The sequence below is a fragment of the Paroedura picta genome, chromosome 10 (assembly GCF_049243985.1).
Source record: "Paroedura picta isolate Pp20150507F chromosome 10, Ppicta_v3.0, whole genome shotgun sequence".
Lineage (NCBI taxonomy): Eukaryota > Metazoa > Chordata > Lepidosauria > Squamata > Gekkonidae > Paroedura > Paroedura picta.
In genome coordinates this window covers 68,980,210-68,998,298 of record NC_135378.1, presented here as the reverse complement: position 1 = coordinate 68,998,298, position 18,089 = coordinate 68,980,210, and the positions used below count along the sequence as shown (strand labels likewise).

At 41.7% G+C, this 18,089-nt stretch overlaps 1 protein-coding gene across 14 annotated transcripts in view; it reads left to right on the top strand.

The window, feature by feature from the left end:
• The window catches only part of NPNT (nephronectin), a 71,324-nt gene that overhangs the window by 48,758 nt on the left and 4,477 nt on the right, over positions 1 to 18,089 (top strand). For all 14 annotated transcript variants that reach the window (XM_077300696.1, XM_077300693.1, XM_077300694.1 and 11 more), the window contains 4 exons: positions 519 to 1,001; positions 11,546 to 11,641; positions 13,000 to 13,098; positions 15,572 to 15,828. In XM_077300696.1, coding sequence (XP_077156811.1) covers positions 519 to 1,001; positions 11,546 to 11,641; positions 13,000 to 13,098; positions 15,572 to 15,828 — 935 coding nt within the window. The remainder of the gene's footprint in view (positions 1 to 518; positions 1,002 to 11,545; positions 11,642 to 12,999; positions 13,099 to 15,571; positions 15,829 to 18,089) is intronic.

Here is an 18,089-nt window from a genome sequence, read left to right as displayed (position 1 = left end):
TTTAAGGTGCTATTGGATTCTTGCTTTTTTCTACTATGTCAGCTGGGTTAGCTATTTGATCCAGTCGAGTATGCATAGTTTTATGAAAAACATTTTACATCAGGAGAAGTAATATGTGCATTTAACATGCTCAGTCTTCAATGCATGGTGGGTATTGGTGCCCCCCATCCCTCCACACTTACTAAGAACAAGCTCAGAGGACCTTTGTTGTTACTATACCACTGAAAACCTGCTGCTGCTTAAACCTTAATGATTGTGAACCATGCAGTGTATCTCATGGTACTGAGACAGAATGTACTGTCATGAATGATGTGATATAGTCACAGAAATACCTCTTATCAAATACAGCTCAAAAATCAGAAAGAAAAACTTGTATTTACATGAGCTACGAATAGCATGTACTATAATACTTCTGGTGTTAGTAACTGCAACTTTGAAGGAAATTATTGAATTGTTGCTTCAGCATTGTGTCATAGGTTTGCTTTACATGGGAATATAATTGTTGTTTCCCCCCACAGCTATTCCCAAAGTTATGATTGATCCGTCAGGCCCATATACTGTATTTAAGGGCAACACTACCTTTCCTAAAGGTAGCAGTGGGATGACCAATAGGATACCTGAAACTGGAGGTGCAAAGCAACCCATCAAAATTCCTCATGTACCAGCTACAGCAAGACCTGCACCCAGGACCACAATAAAGCCTACCCCACGTCCAACCACGAGGCCAACGCAAAAGCCCCTTACCAGATTCGTACCAAATCCTGCAGCAACAAAACCAGCATGGAAGCCAGCAACAAGACTTCCACCAGTGACAAGGCCTCTGCCTGTTACAAGACCTCCAACACCACCCCCAACACCATCCAAGCCCATCACAACACAAGCACCAAGATTTACAACTAAAGAGCCTCACTTTGTTCCTTCTGTGGCAACACCTCCTCAGGGATTTACAGTCGACAACAGGATACCAATTGATCCTCAGAAACCACGAGGGGACGTGTTTAGTAAGTAGCTGTCAGTTTTGTTACATTAATACAGTTTGAGCTATTGTCAGCTATTAATTTAGGAAGTCTGGGATGACCTCTGTAAAATTACCTGCAGAAATTGCATGCAGCAGAGGAAACTGCAGTGGTTTTGAGCACCGCAAGGCCTGGTGGTTTTGAGCCGTAAGTGAAGCTAAGTTCTTGTTGAGGTGGTTGTGGGTGGTGCCTCATCTTTCTTTGTCTTTATTTATGTACTTCATTTATAGCCTACCTTTCTCTCTGAGACTCGAGGCAGATTACAAAATATGGAAAAGGATTCAGTCGAACAATATAAAATATCCAATAAATACAATGCAGTAGGATTAGGATTGCAGAACTGGAAAACAAGGCAAACAGAAACCTGTCGAAGGGATGAATACTGTAAAAATGTGTTACAATCAAATAATAATGCAATACATTGCAATCCTATTCTCTTATTGAAGTTACTTCCTAAGATAGAACAAAGCATCACTTTTCTATCTCTTCGCTCTAGGGGTATGACCTTACTGGTAGTCCCGGGCCCTCAGGAAGCTCGCCTGGCCTCGACCCGGGCCAGGGCCTTTTCGGTCCTGGCCCCAATCTGGTGGAATGTGCTCCCGGAAGAGCTTAGGGCCCTGCCGGAGTTGTCAACTTTACACAGGGCCAGTAAGATGGAGTTCTTCCACCAGGCATACGGCTGAGGCCAGGGCGGGTTCCCGCCATTCAATCTGGGATCCCCCCATCTCCATTGTGTCCATCTGTTCCCACTCTCATCAATAGGATAGCAAGACTGTGGCCTGGCTGGTCAAGGGGATAAATTGATTTATTAGTTGCTGCCATCTTTTAGTCTTAATAATTTTAACAATGTAATCGGGATATTTAAGGGGTTTTATTGTATTTTTACTCTTTTAAACTGCCATGAGCCCGAGCGGGAACGATGGTATATAAATTAAAGCAATGAATGAATGAATGAATGAATGAATGAATGAATGAATGAATGAATGAATGAATGGATGGATGGATGAATGAATGAATGAATGAATGAATGAATGAATGAATGAATGAATGAATGAATGAATGAATGATAAACAAATTTGTAACATCTACTCACAGATTCCTCCACTTACACATTAATCCATCCTATATCATCCAATTTCAGAAGGTTGTCTAACAATGGCACACTTCAGGATCTCCAACACTGAAAGATGTTCAAAGACCAAAATGCTGTTGAGAATGTATATCAGCAGTACTGAGCATTTGATATTATAAACAGTGTTCAGGAGACATAAAACTATTGCAGTGATACAGGAAGCTTTTATTAATGTGAACGAAATGAAAGTCACAGATGAAGTGGGCAATTCTCTTTTGGTGTCCAAGCTTTCAAGTTGTGGAATGCTTTCGTGTGTGAATTCAGGTTGCCATCCACAGGCTATTTATTGCTAAGCAACTGCAAGACTCAAATTAAAAATAACCTGTGGTTCCTGCTTGATGGAATGTGACCACCGAATGGGATGCAACTTAAAGCTCATGACTGTAAAGATGCTCCTTACACGAGGAACTCCCAGTCAGAGTACTGTACTGGCGTTGCATTGCTTTTATACCAGCTCCTCTTCATGCCATGGATGACATTTTCCAGCTTATGCATTTCAGATGTTTGCCAAGAAATACCCACACTCTATTTCATCTTTTGTATCATCACTGAGGTTAATTATAGAGTTGGGGGGGTATTTGGGTAACTTAACCGTTCAACTTTATAAATAGTGGAGTTGTTGAACTTCGGTCGGAAGGGTATTTTACTTTATAGAGCCTCTTGTGGCGCAGAGTGGTAAGGCAGCAGACATACAGTCTGAAAGCTCTGCCCATGAGTCTGGGAGTTCGATCCCAGCAGCCGGCTCAAGGTTGACTCAGTCTTCCATCCTTCCAAGTTCGGTAAAATGAGTGCCCAGCTTGCTGGGGGGTAAACGGTAATGACTGGGGAAGGCACTGGCAAAGCACCCCGTATTGAGTCTGCCATGAAAACGCTAGAGGGCATCACCCCAAGGGTCAGACATGACTCGGTGCTTGCACAGGGGATACCTTTACCTTTACCTTTAGCAGAAAGACAAATGCCTTTATGCGAGATTTTGGCTTTGCATCATCAACCCTCTGAAAAATAATTGGCTGAGGCATCCTTAAGTTCTGACACTGCAAAAATTACTGTTCTATAGTCTCTGTTACATTCCGCAGGAATATAAATTGCAGGCAAGGGATTGTGAGCAAAGATTGCTCCTTTGTTGGTACTAATAAAAAGTGCTACTTTTAAATTAAAAAAAAATCTCACAGCCATCTTTTTAGAAACACAAATGATTCAGGGTAGAAAATAAATCAGAAGTAAAACACACCAATAAACGTTTTCAAGGTTGAGTCATAAAACCTGTTTTCTGTTATACAAATGACAATTCAGTCCATAACACCGATTAGTTGAACCGGTGAGGTGATATGGAATACCCAAAGTTATTTTGAGAGAGGAGAAAGCTGTTAGCATCTTTCTAGTCTAGATTTTGTGAAGAAAAGGAAAGTTGTTACCTTTTCTGGGATTTCACTAGAATATGCTAGAAATGTTAATAATTGTCTTTCTAGTTAGTATGGGAGAAGAACATCGGTCTTTCTGCAGTAATTTATTAAAAATTGTTTAGACATGCCATGAGACACTACATCAATAATCAAATAACTACTACCAATAGACATTATGCAAAAACATACTAAAAAAGAGCTCTGTTTTCTGTTCATTAAAAAAAATAATTTTACTCTAAGAAAACTTAAGTATCCGGCAGTACTGGGAAAAGATTAATTAGCTTCACAGTCATAACAAAACTGCAGTGAGGCTCTAAGGCTCATTATTAATTTCTCATTAATTTGAAAATTATTTTTCACCTTCTATTAGTAATGTGTGGCCTTGTGTTAATTATTAGTGCCTGTTTTCATTCTAAGACTGGAGGTTTTCCCTCATTCATTTAAACAGAGCCTTTTCAAGATTCTCGTTTATAAACAAGTAGGATGTTTTGCAGTCTATTCTTACAACATTGGTTGTGGCCAGTGCAACTACCAGGAAATTTAGGAGGGCAGGTTGTGGGTAGGGGCAACATTACTGATGTGGAGCCAGCTATCCCAGGTGTTCAAGCGAATGTAATGTCACCCCAACTCCAAACCTGAATCCTAAACCCTAACTTTAACCCTAACCTAAACCCTAAACCCTCCCCTAAACCTAACACACTACCCCTAACCCCAGTCCCAACCCTGCCCTTAATCCTAAACCTGACCTTCACCCTAACCCTAACTCTATCCACAATCCCAACCCTAATACTAAACCCTAACTCTTATCCTAAAACCAACCCTAACTCTAGCCCTAATCCAAACACTAAACTTATTCCTAGCCCTAACCCTAAATCTTAGCCCTACCCTTAACCGTAACCCAACCCGTGCCTATAATAACCCTAACCTGAAAATTTACCCTGATATAGAGGTTTTGCATTGTTTAATATGTAAAATAATGTGAACCCACCCCCTATATCAAGGTAAATTTAGGGTTAGGGTTGTTACAGGCATGGGTTGGGTTATGGTAAGGGTTAGGGATATGTTTTTAGGGTTAGAGTTAGGGTTAGGATGTACTGCAAACTGTGCTTAGGACATTTGAGGCTGTGGCCAGTCCTGGCAACTTTCAGGACATTTAGGGGGCAAATTGTGGGTAAGGGCAGCATTGCTGATGGGGAGCCATCTCTCCCAGGTGTTCAAGCAGGTGTAATATACCACTAAGCCCAAACTCAAACCCTAAATCCTAACCCTAATCCTAACTCTGAACCATTACCCTAACCCTAAACACTAACCCTGACCGTAAACCCTAACCCAACCCATGCCTATAATAACCCTAAACAGAATTTACCGTGATATGGGTGATGACATTATTTTACAGATTAAACAATGCAAAACCCCTATATCAGGGTAATCCTAAAACTTAACTCTAAATCCTAACCCCTAACTCTAAATCCTAAACCTAGCCTTAAACTGTAACCCTAACCCCTTAAACCTAATCCTAATCCTAAACCATATCAACCATGCTCTAAGGTTAGGGTTAAGGGTTAGGGTTTGGGATTAGTTTTATAGTTTTAAACTGTAGTGCTGGTTTTAACTTTGCTTAACAGATTTTACTGTTCTTAAATATTTTACCTGTGATCCACCCGGAATCTTGTTTAGAGAGGCAGCCTACAAATACTGTAAAATAACACCCAAAGATGCCAACTCTTTTTATATTTGGCTGCTGTTTAAATAAATATTTAGGCATTCTGCATTCCGCAAAACCAAGGGAAAGCGATTCGCTACAGAGAGTTTATTACCCATCAGAAGGGCCTTGACTAGTCAGTTTTCATCCTTATCCTCACTTAATGCCAGAGATCAAACTACCCTACTTTCTCCCGGCTTTAGTGGGAAATACCAGCTCTTCGGCATGCATGTCTTGTTATTCAGAGCTGTAGATATGTGAAATTTAATACCACATTAATCACATATTATCCTTTTGTTGATATACATGGAATCAAAGGCACAGCTGCATGATAATACACTCGAGATGCCCCTCATGCTCTGGATGCTGACAGTTCATAGTGCAGCCTTGTGGTGCTCACCCTCAAATAGGCTTTATTTCTTCAAAAGAGCACAGAGGCAGTTCCTCATGCCTTTTTAGTAAAATCATTCAGATGCAAAACTCTAGGTTCGATGCATATTTGCATCTTAGCATTATTTATTTTATTTGAAGTACACATATCTATTCTTTTCTGTTCAGAGAACGTCCAACGGATAAAAGTCAACAATTTTCAATAAAAGCAGTCCCAAACAATAATTAAAGCAACAGCAACTTCAAATAAACCAGTCACTTAAACATTTAGGCAAATAAGGAGTCACCTGGCCCCTAAAGAGTAATAGGTGAGCATCTCTGGGATGGTATTGATTTAGAAGGTGTCTGTGCTGCCTTTCTACCCAGGTAACAGTGGTAAGATCCTGACCCTGTGTGTGTAAGTTCATCAACTCAAAGATAACTTATGGCAACCTCTTATGGTGTTTTCAAGGCATGAGGTGTTCAGAGGTGTTTTGCCATTGCCTTCCTCTGTGTCACAGTCCTGGACTTCTTGGGAGTCTTCCATCCAAATACTAAGCAGGGCTAGCCTGGCTTAGCTTCTGAGATCTGATGAGGTTGGGCTAATCTGAACTTTCCAAGTCAGGCCAGATATTAGCAGAGGTAGGTTTCTATCACCTGTCTCTCCATATCAGCCCCTGTCTTCCTTGGTGATCTCCCTTTCAAGTACTAATCATTTTCAACCCTGCTTAGTTTACAAACTCTGCATTGAAAGCCCAGGTTCTGTTAGTGAAGATTCCTCGGATGAAGAGTCTTGCCAGGAACTCTTGCCAGGAACTCTGCTTCACCCAAGGCTCAGCTAGATAAGAGCTTAGCCCAGCCAGATGTTCAACTGGCAGAGAGCTCTGACCAGCAGAAGGGAATGGAGCTGCAGATAAACTAGGGCAGGGGTAGTCAACCTGTGGTCCTCCAGATGTTCATGGACGACAATTCCCGTGAGCCCCTGCCAGAACGCTGGCAGGGGCTCATGGGAATTGTCGTCCATGAACATCTGGAGGACCACAGGTTAGCTACCCCTGAACTAGGGCATAGCCTCCAAAGTTGTTGCAGAAGCTCCCCATTCCTCTGCCCAGTCTCCAGCTGTATCCCCCTGGCTTGTCAGTCCACCTGGCTTACCTGAGCCAATTAAACAAGGCAGGCTATCTGCCCAAAGAGAGTTCCAGTCTAAAAGGCACCACACCAGGTTAGCAAGAGAGTTGCTGACTAAAACCTGTGGGCAGATAGATCAAGATTTTCTATCCATGCTTAATCTCAAACCCAGTGGAAGAGTGCCGTTTTATAGGCCCTTCAGAACTCTGACAGTTCTGAAAGGGGCCAGATCTCTGTTGGCAACTTGTTCCACCATGCTAGAGCTCTGATTGAGGCCAGGCATACTTCTCTGGAACTGGCTGAGCAGAGCACTCCTCGGGGAGTATACTCAGAAAGGTAGTCCCTAAGATACACAGGTTCCAGACTGTGAAGGTCTTGAAGGTTAAAACCAACAACTTGAACCTGATCTGAAACTCAACTGTCTAGTGCAGCTGCTGGAGAACAGGTTGAATATGAGTTCTCCATGGGATCCTTGTAGGAACCAGGCAGCAGCATTTTGTACCAGTTGTAATTTCTGTATCAGGGTCAAGGATAGGCATGCATAGAGTGAGCTATAGCAATCTAGCTTGGAGGTGACCACTGCATGGATCACTGTTGCTAAGTGTTCTGGGTCCAGATAGGGTGTTAGTTGCTTCACCTGGCATAGATGCAAAATTGCTTGATGAGTTGTTATCTGCAACTCCATAGAGAGGGAAGCTCCTGACAGTCTGTGCAGCTTGTAGCTGTACCCCATCAAGACAGGGAAGTCACCCTCCTCTGGTTCCTTCCTTCTCAGCCGCAGGATCTCCATATTCAGGGGGTTTAGCTTCATGCAGCTTTGTTGGAGCCACTCCATCATGGTTTCCAAACCCCCTATCCAAGGAGTCAGGTGGAATATTCAGCCAACCACTAATTAACAGGTAGAGAAGGGTGTCAACTGCATATTGGTGACTCCTGCACCTGAACCCTTGGACAAGCTGAGTGAGAGGGCACATGAAGTTGTTGAATAGTATCAGGGAGAGAATTGCACCCTGTGGCACTCCACATTGGAGTTGGCAGTGGCGTGATTGTTCTTCCCTCACTTTGGAGGAAGGAGATGTCACATTAGAAGTTGTGTTCAATGTTCTGGTGGTCTGCCTATAATAAATATCACAGTACAAACAAATATGAGAGCAAGGTGATAAAGTAATCAGACAGAACAGTTGTTCTCGAGAAGTAGGTATCCCTGAAAATGTCTTACCTGTGCTCAAGGCATAAGCTTTTCATGATCCTTCCCCAAAGTCTTTTGCTGTTTGTTTAGGCAGATCTGTTGTTCAGTGATAGGTCACAAGTTGCTTTGTATGTGAAAGACATCTCTAGCTAAAACGCAGCTCAGGTAGCAGATATTGGGAAAGAACATTCCATTCCTGAAAATCCAGAGAGCTGAAGCCACACAGGCAAACTAATCCTGTTTCTTCATCCTCTCTTAGAAGTTCTAATTCATTGAACAGTTAATGTAAAGTTTGGTGTTCATATTCCTCTTTTTACCACATTGACTCATCAAAAAACTGTTAAGCAGTGCTTTCTTTTGTTGTTGCTCTCGTCACAGTCAATTTATGGCAACCCTGTTGGCTTTCCAAGGCAAGAGATGTTGCAAGTTGGTTTGCCATTGCCTGCCTCTGCATAACAATCCTGGCATTCCTTAGAGGTCTCCCATCCAAATGCTAAGCAAGGCTGATGAGATTGGGCTGTCTAGGTTAGGGAAGTCAGTGCTTACAACACAGTTCTCCCCAACCAAACTCAGCCACTGGCAAATATTCCAATTGAAAAGTGGAGTGAAAAGTCAGTCTTAACTCTTACATTATTTTGTTCCCACCCCCTCCTTTTGACACTCCATAGTTTTCTAGACATCTTTATTAATCTACCACTCTGGCATCTTCTCCCACACCCCTGCTCTTCTGCCACTGCCGGTATAAAAACCTTGCAATTATATTTAATGAATTTAACAAGCTGAAATAAAAACAAAACGGAAACTGATCCTGCCAGCTTCATCACCCAGTCATGATTTTTTGTGTATAATCATGCTTTGTGATGTTTTCATATTTGTTGGGAAGGGGAAATTGTAGGTTCAGGCAAACATTAATGGGTTCTGCCTTCGGATTTTTTAATAATACATGTTTGGAAGACAAGAGGCAACAAGGAGATCCTGGAGGCAGTGAAGAGAAACCAGCACATGCTTGAAAATAGAAGGTTGTTGATTTTTAAAAACATAGCACATTGTTTGTTTGGACTCTCCTACTAAGAAAACTGACGTGTGGGATAATAAGAGGCTGTAATGTTCAGTATAGAGCCTTTTGTGGCGCAGAGTGGTAAGACAGCAGACATGCAGTCTGAAGCTCTGCCCATGAGGCTGGAAGGTCAATCCCAGCAGCTGGCTCAAGGTTGACTCAGCCTTCCATCCTTCCGAGGTCGGTAAAATGAGTACCCAGCTTGCTGGGGGGTAAACGGTCATGACTGGGGAAGGCACTGGCAAACCACCCCATATTGAGTCTGCCATGAAAACGCTGGAGGGCGTCACCTCAAGGGTCAGACATGACTCGGTGCTTGCACAGGGAATACCTTTACCTGCAAGAAACTGCTATAACAGTTCTTTTCTTTGTTATGGCCACTCAAGATACTTGACCAAAGGTGCATATCTGGCATATATTTTACATGGATATGTCCCAATTGCGAGTCCTTTGCAACTTTCAGTTATGGCTACCCTAGACATGACAGCATCCAGGTGTTGGACCTGTGATTTTCATTACCATCTCAAAGCAATTAAAAATACTGTAAAAGTCTGGTGAATTGTACCATAGAATTTCCAGCAATTCCTAGAAAGGAGCGAAGTTACTCGTGGCCAGTACTCTCATCTCTGTCCCACCCTGTTTCTGGGCTTGGCAACCCTCGTACTAAGAAATTCCAGATTGGATCATGGCAGTTAGAATTTTGAAGTCATATTTGTGGGCTTTGGAAAGGGGGTTAACCTTTTTTAAAGCAAAAGTTTTGTATATGTTATTCCCCTACACACATACATGTACATGCACATGTGCACAACATTTCTTTGTGCTTGTTGTGTTACGTGAACACAATTATTGTGTTGCATCAAGTTTGGCAACTGCAATGATAGCAGGAACTGTCCGTTTTAGTAGAAAGAAGCCTTGTTATTTCATGCAAAGCTCATAAGTTTTCAACAGTCACAAATATTCTCATAGCTTTAATATTTGCAAACCACAACAAATCTGAAATGCACGGCTACTGTCACTAATGATGTGCTAGATGTCTTTTGGTATCTGCAAAAGGAATTTTTAGACAGCTGTAACAAATGCAGTAATCCATTTAGCTACAGTTTACAGCTGTTCTTGACCAGCAGGTTTGTATATTGTATCTGTCACCTAAATTTGGTGCAGGGATAATGTGCTAGAACATCCTTTTAAGGATGGCTGAACACAAAAGAGTCTCACCATGGAGTTCATTTCTATAAGGAGCCATTTTAAGTAGCATCCCACCCCCTTTTTGGAGAATGATGGTGGCACAGAGAAAATTTCTTGATCCCTATTGGTGAGCTGATACACACAAATGGCTCACTAAATGGGAATAGCTATCCAGTAAATTCATTTAGAGAGCAGTCAGGGGTAAAGTTTGGCCATTTATGTCAGGAGTTCTCCCAGTAATTGTGGCCCTGGCCTGCTGATGCAGAACACTAAAAGGAAAGAACCACAACCTAGAAGGTTGAGCAGCTAAAGAATAAAACATTTATTGCAAAGTCACTACCAATTTTAAACATTTGCAGAATTTCGATAAAAACAAAGAGGTAGTGGGTAGATACTGCATATACAGCAACCATTATAAGACACATACAATAACCACAAGAACAAATGTGTTTTGGCCCTAAGGATAAAAAATCCACGTGTAAGGATATGCCTGTTTATGTTCACCTGATTGGAGGGAGGAAATTAGGGTTGTCAGGTCTTCTACAATTAAAGCTATTTTATTTCTTTCTTAAGAAGCTAGTGGTTCTCAGCCATCCCACTGCTTTTGCATTAATTGGCTAGAACTCTGAAGACAAGGTGCTAGTTTACTTTGTATTGAACAATAGGGTTGAACCGGGATTGCCAACCTGGGGTCCACGGATGCCCAGGGAGATCACTTCTGGGGCTCCTCGAAAGGTTGAAAAAGGCAAGGTAGAGTATAATTCAGGGTAAGGGACTAGAATTTCTCGAGAGTGGCAGCCACTGTGATCAAGACTCTGTGAGTTTATTAATGAGATGCCCAAGTGAAATAGTGAGTTTTTCATCACATATTTTCATGCATCAACAGAAGGAGCCAGGGCAATAAATAGTGCTGAATTTTGACATGACGACCAGACCCAGAAATCACAGGAACAATATTAATTTGAAACAGATGTTGAGCGCGAGCTTTTTGCCTGCAAAATCTCATACCCCAATGAGGTAGTCTGCCTTTTAAGATGTAGAGGAATCTTTAGACCAGCCTTCCTTAGATTTTGAAATATAGACATAACAATTAACATGTCCAGAGAAGGAAAGGCTTTTTTCAAGCTTCTTTAAAACTTACCTTCGAAAGAAACCAGATGAATGCTATTGCATAGATTATTGAGACGGGATGGTTATGAAGCTACACATGAAATGTCATTAAATGTATTGCATTTCCAGATGGACTGTGCTGGAAGCTTTTCCCTCCATTTTTTTTTATTAAAGATTAAATAAATTAGTCATTGCCCTTTTGCCTTATCTGCTTCATTCATTCATTTCTTTTGAATTGCTTCCCCCCCACCTAGTTCCACGCCAGCCTGGAGTGAGCAATAATCTCTTTGAAACATTTGAAATTGAAAGAGGGATTAGCGCCGACGAGGACAAGGCCAATGATGATCCTGGTAGGTACCAGGTCTCTCATTTTGGAGTTTATTTTTGTGGCCACAGGATTCCCCCCCCCCCACCACCACCATTCTTTTATTTTAATCTTCTGTATCTGTTATATGTTTATTTAGGTGTGGGTTCCTCGGTCAACATGCCTGCAAGACTATGCTCAGCCACACCTCTCTAAAATCAATTGGCTTTGAGGGGGTTAAGCATACTAAGGGTCTTTTAGCATGGGAGGCGAGCATAAGCCTTTTTAGATGAGGAGAGACATTTGACATTTCTATCCTGTATTGACTTACACAAGAGAATTTGAGGCACCTATGGCACCTTTAAGACCAGGTGTGAGCTTTCGTGTGCATGCATAGTTCCTCAAACAATGAAATAGGAAATATAAGGAGAGAGTAAATTAGTAGTAAATTAGTAAACAGTATCATGAAGATGTCCAACGAATATGCAGCATAATGAAGAAGTTTGCCACAATCAAATAATGTCTTGCTAGAATAACAGAATAACTTCATGAAGCTGTTTACTAATTTGCCACTAATTTACTCTCTCCTTATATTTGCACTCTGATGATTCCTGTGCCATTGTCTGAGGAAGTGTGCCTGCACATGAAAGCTCATATCTAGAATAAAACTTTGTTGGTCTTAAAGGTGCCAGTGGATTCATCACATTTATTTCTTCTACTTCAGACCAACACAGCTACGCATCTGAATCTGACCTACACAGTTATTTCAATGAATATGTTGAAAATAAATATGGATAGGTTTTTTTTTGGAAGGGGGGAGGGAAGTCAGTATCATGCCCTATAGCCCCACTAAACTGTGTTAAAAACAGGAGCACACTGCAGGGATTATGCCCGCAAGAAGCAAGGCTGTTTTCCTTCAGGATTTCAGCTGCTGGTCACGGTGCTGACTTTTATGAGCTTTTTGCCCAGGGTCTCTATGGGTCAAAGTATGCATTACAAATGTTGATAAGTCCAGTCCATGTGTACCTGCAATGTGGAGCAAATTAGGCTGTTTTGGCTAGAAAAAATGAGGGGGGGGGAGTGGTGTTGTTCAGGTGCCCTTCCTTCCCCTGTGCCATGAACTCAGGCCAAATGTGGGCCCCTATGCAGTGTCAAAATTCCTTCTCCCACCCCAGTTGCTTTGTAACTTTTGGGAAACTGGATTATGTCAGGAGAACCTAGGCCCAAACTCACCAATATTTTTTGTCATTTTTTTTAAAGATCCATAGGTCTTTGCATCCCTTTTCTTTTCTGCAATCTCCCATCATGGCTCCCTTCACAGTCTACCTGCTTGCTGCTGAAAAACTTATCCACTGCAGCCACTGAGCCCTTTGTCCATTTCCATCCTTGATTTCTTCCTTTCAGGTGTTTTTGTTCACAGCTGTAACTTTGACAGTGGACTCTGTGGGTGGATGAAGGAGAAGGATGAAGATTTGCACTGGGAACCTGTTAAAGATGCCTCAGGTATTCATTTTATGTCTTTGTTGTTTTAACTTCTTGCATAACTGAAGGCCTAAACTAGGGTGGGGGTTTATCCCAGTGGCACAAAATGGCTGCCCAGATCAAATCACAGTACATGGATCTGGTTTGCAGTTCTGGTGAATCTCTGCTGGGAAGAGAGGTTCTAAGCCAGGAAACATCTGTCAAAGATGTCTCTCTGAATGCCTTTCTTGACGCAGGTTGGATGTTATCTCTAAGAGTATTCATCAGAAATTGTCATGGCAAGGAGACAATTTGTCTAGGCAGAGTGGCTTCCTCAACTGTCCCTCTTATTTGCCAAAACCTTCTCTCTGCTTAGGGTTGCCAAATTTCATGTGTATCTTATAAAACAGCAGGCAGACAGCTTTATGTCAGGAGAAACACAGTCACAAGCCTGTCTGAACTAGGGCTTTGCAAGGCGATTATGCATCTTGTTACATATTTTCTACAAAGAAAACATTTTGATATGGGAAAACACACCAACCCCATGTCACCTACTCGCATCTTGCTAGGTGTATATGCCCAGGAAAGACCTTTATGGATCAAGCATCAGATCCATGGGGTTTGGGGCATTTATTTCCAATGTTGTACAGCAATGGCTGTGAAAAACACAGGGATATTAGAAACAAAAGAGCTGGAAACCAGTCTCTCTGGCTCCAATCCAGGGCTGAATCTGCAGTGGGCTTTTTATCCCCAGTGACCCTGAATTTAAAAAAATTATCTACACATTATTTGATTTCCATTCTGATATTTAGCACTTAAAATTTTCCCTCTACAGTGTCTGTGATTGATCCATCGTGCAATATCCAGGAGCGGGTACAACTTGCTACATTTGAGAAAAATGCTCCCAAAGCCCCAGTATTACGTGTAGATGTTCTGTATTTTGCCAAATTAACATCCTCCCCTGCGTCTCCAATGCTGATGCTGACCTATCGTGGTAGTCTGTCACTGATTGGTCAGGGCGTCAGTTCAAAGACTGCCTGGTTCCCAGTTTCCATTCCCTCACAAGACTTATTTTTGCCCTTATTTCTATCCAAGCCCACACTTCTATGTGCCGATATTTGCCTTTTGGATTGTCTTTTCCCCCTCGTTTCCCCCCATTCCTCATTCAGGAACATAAAAATAAACAAGCAGCCTCGTGCTCCATCCCCCCCCCAACACACACACACTCACTTGCTTGGGCTGTAGAACGGCAGGAAATAAACGCCTCTGCAGCCTTGTGCTACTTCAGTGCTAGCTGAAGCTTTGAGTTTCCCAATCAAGCGGGAAGAAGAGAGCAGCCTGTTTCAATCTGTTTCAATTCAGGGAAAAGGAAAGAGGAAAACCTAGATTCAAATTGATCTAACTCATCGTATATTGTGATAGAAGCAATTTGATTTGTATCCATATAGCTCCATATTTGTAAAAAGTATATGGTATATATTGAAGCCATTGTGCCATTCATTGCCACAATGGAAAGATATTTGTCCACTCACCAGTGTCCAAGATTTTAAAGAAATCTCTGAACTGTTGAGTATCTTTTTTCTTCCCACAGTGTTTTCGAGATTACATTCCTGAAAGTAACAGTGCATTTTCTTTTGTATCTGTGGAAGCCAATTTAAAAACAACTACAGGACACAGAGCATGTAGCTTTAAAATACATCGAACAGTGTAGGGTAACATAAGAACTGTGTGTGTGTGTGTGTGTGTGTGTGTGTCTGTGTGTGTGAGTGTTTTCATTAAAATTATTATTTCTCTTGGGTGTTTTGCTGCCTTTATAACACATAATAAAAGACACTGAAAATAAAGAAATCCTCATTAGTACAGCAGTGGTTTGTTTATAAAAGCACAAAGATCCCGTTCACCAGCGATTTCCCTTTGTACATGAAAGGATCAGTGAAAAAGCTTATTGGTATTTTACACTCTTTTGATTTTTGGCTATTCTAAATGGTGCCAGTCTTCTGGCTTTCATTTAGCAGCTGATGGCTTTTGAGCAGATAACTTCCTAGAAAGGAAGAGGAACACAAATGACTTTGAATAAACCCCACATGTCTGTCAGCACTGCAGCATTATAGCAGCGTGCAGAGGCAGTGAGAAAAGCTGGTGCCTCATTCCATGTTTGAGGGGGTTGCTTTTCTGTTAGCATGGTCCTTTCATTAAATTTTTGGTTTCTAAAACCATGTGCTGTAATTCAAGGCACATTGACTTGTGATCAAAGTCAGTGTAAGGACGGTCTGATAGGAGCAGGCAATAACCATCTTAAAGCACTCTCTTCTTTTCAACTCCTGACAATTGATGGGTGTCCTTCCTAAGCTGCAGAAGACAACTCCTAACTCATTGTGGTGTCCCCAGCCCTGTAGAAGCTAAAGTATCAGAATGACAGTCGGGCTGCCAGTGACAAATTTCATGTTGTGAACTAAAGGAAAAAGCTAAGAATGATGATGATAAGAATGAAACAGGTGTTTTCTGTTTTTAACAGGTGGACAGTATTTATCTGTCTCAGAGCCCAAAGGCAAAGCAGGACGAGTAGCACGCTTGGTTCTTCCTCTGGGCCATTTAGCTCGTTTGGGGAATTTGTGCCTGTCCTTCAGGCATAAAGTGTCTGGGCCGCATTCAGGCTTGCTCCAAGTCTTTGTAAGAAAGATCGGTGCTCATGGGCCAGCAATTTGGGGACGGAACAGCGGTCATGGCTGGAGGCAAACCCAGATTACCTTGCAAGGCTCTGGTATCAAAAGTGTGAGTACCATATCAGGATGCATGATATGAAGAAGGTAGAGCATTAGTACAAGATAGTTCCTGGGTACTGTTATCATTTAATAAGCTATTAATAAACTTCCAAATGAGAAGTTCAATGCCTCAGTCCACCAGCAGTGAACATTCCACTAAACACTGTGTGTCAGAAGAAGAGCTGGGTTTTGTACCCTGATTTTTAGTACTTGAAGGAGTCTCAAATCGCATTCTCTTCCTCTCCCCACAACAAATACCCTGTGAGGTAGGTGAGGCTGAGGGAGCTCTGGGAGATCTATGACTGGGCCAAGGCCAAGACCTGTCCTCCCTAGGATCCATTTCCAGGAATTCACCAACCTGAAGCCAAGCAACACTACTCCCATGCCCCCCGACAGAGGCCAGGGGAGACTTGGCAGCCCTACATGGCAGAGAAAATGAAAACAGGATTCGATCTAGACCAAATGATCCTATGATTGTAGGAAATGATCCATCTCAACTCTTAAATGAATTGATAAAGCAAGATAAACATAACCTGTAAGAAGGGACAATTGTTTCTATGGTGAACAGCATTTTGGGGGAATTTACTTCCTGCTATGGATTCTTTTCAACTCTTTTAGACTGCCAAAGATATTGCATTGAAATAAGTTTTTAAGTTTTAACAGGCACACATGGCTGTCTGCAAGCCATGTGTTGTCCTGTGATGAATACAACTCCCATCTTGCTTCAGAAATGACTTTCCACTTGATCACTGTTGGGAATAATTAGTTTTTGGAGGAAGTGAGTGTCTCAGTGAAACAGAATGTATCCAGATGCCACTATCACAAAACAAAAAGGAGCCATCTTGATACTTGAAAACCATACTTAGCAGATGACGATAAATGTTTCTGATAGTAAAGACCCTTCCCGAGAAAACTATTGGAAGTATGCAGCAGATTTCACTAGTTAGTCGAATCTGGTAGAAGGCAGCATTAGCAAAAGCGATGTCTTGTATTTGAGAATACAAATATACTCTTCTAAGAGTTCTTCTATGTCAAAGTATTCAATTACTGTAATGCTCTTGTTTTCTGCAAGACTTGTGAATAATTTTCATATCCAGCAAATTCAGATTTCTATATATGTATGTGTCTCCTTTTTAGTATCATTTTTTCTCTCTTCCTAACTTTAATCTGTGCTAAAATTACTAATTTATGCTGTTTTATGGTTGAGTTGGTTTTAAGGATTTTTAGAAAACAGTTTACTATTTATCTGTTGCATACATTTAATGCTGGATCCAATGACCCCTATCAGCTAAGTAAGGAGAATCCGTGCCACTCATCTGAACCACGGTGGTTTCTAGTGGAAAAGAATAATTGCTCTAGAGGAAAAAGCCATTGGAGCAAGACTCCTCACTTAGCAGAAGTGAATAATTGAATCCGTGCCACTCATCTGAACCACAGTGGTTTCTATTTTGGTTTTTGCATGACCATTTTCTCCTGCTGCAGGCTTCCCCAAATCTGCTTTGGCACAACCTTTCCTGGAAGACTATTCTGAAAGTGGGATGGGAAGGTGCTGCACCTTCCCTCCCACATCTGTTAACTCCCACTTGCAATTTTCCCACATTTTGGCAACAACAACAAAATCAGTAATACTTATACTGATACCTATTAGAAAAGAAAAGCACAGAAATAAACCTGCTGATGATGGCAAGAGGGTGGGAAGAGCAGACAGGAGATGAAATCTTAGAGGAAATCTCCATAGGAAGACTCCATTGCTATGGTGAAGACCTTTGAGTTCACAGATCAATAAGAGGAGAGCAGGATGTTGTTCCTCTGCAGCTTTAGGTTTATTGATTGCATTAAATTCTAAATTGTGTCTGTGACAGACAGCACTTAGAAAAGAAGGTTCCATGTGCTGAAATAAAACAACTGTTAGCGAAGGGTTAAAACCTTGACTAGGCGAAGTGAGGCGGAACAACAGGGTGCTCTGAGCCCTCTGATAGGCCAGCAACAGCTGAGAAGAAATTGATATGTGGCTGTGTGCTAAAGAGAGATTCATTCTGATTCTGGTAGAACCTTAACTGAAGATCTATTTTGAGGAGGAACTCTAATTAGAGAACTGCGTTTACTACTGACAGTTAATTCACATAGTGTCTGGACAACTAGGGCAGGTATTAGCAGTGGTAATTGGAGCAGCGAGGTGTTAACTCCCAAATTAGGCAAAACTGGAAGGAGAATCCTTCTAAGGAGAGAAGGGGGATCCCTGCCTCATTGGAAAGGGGAAATCTGGAGTGT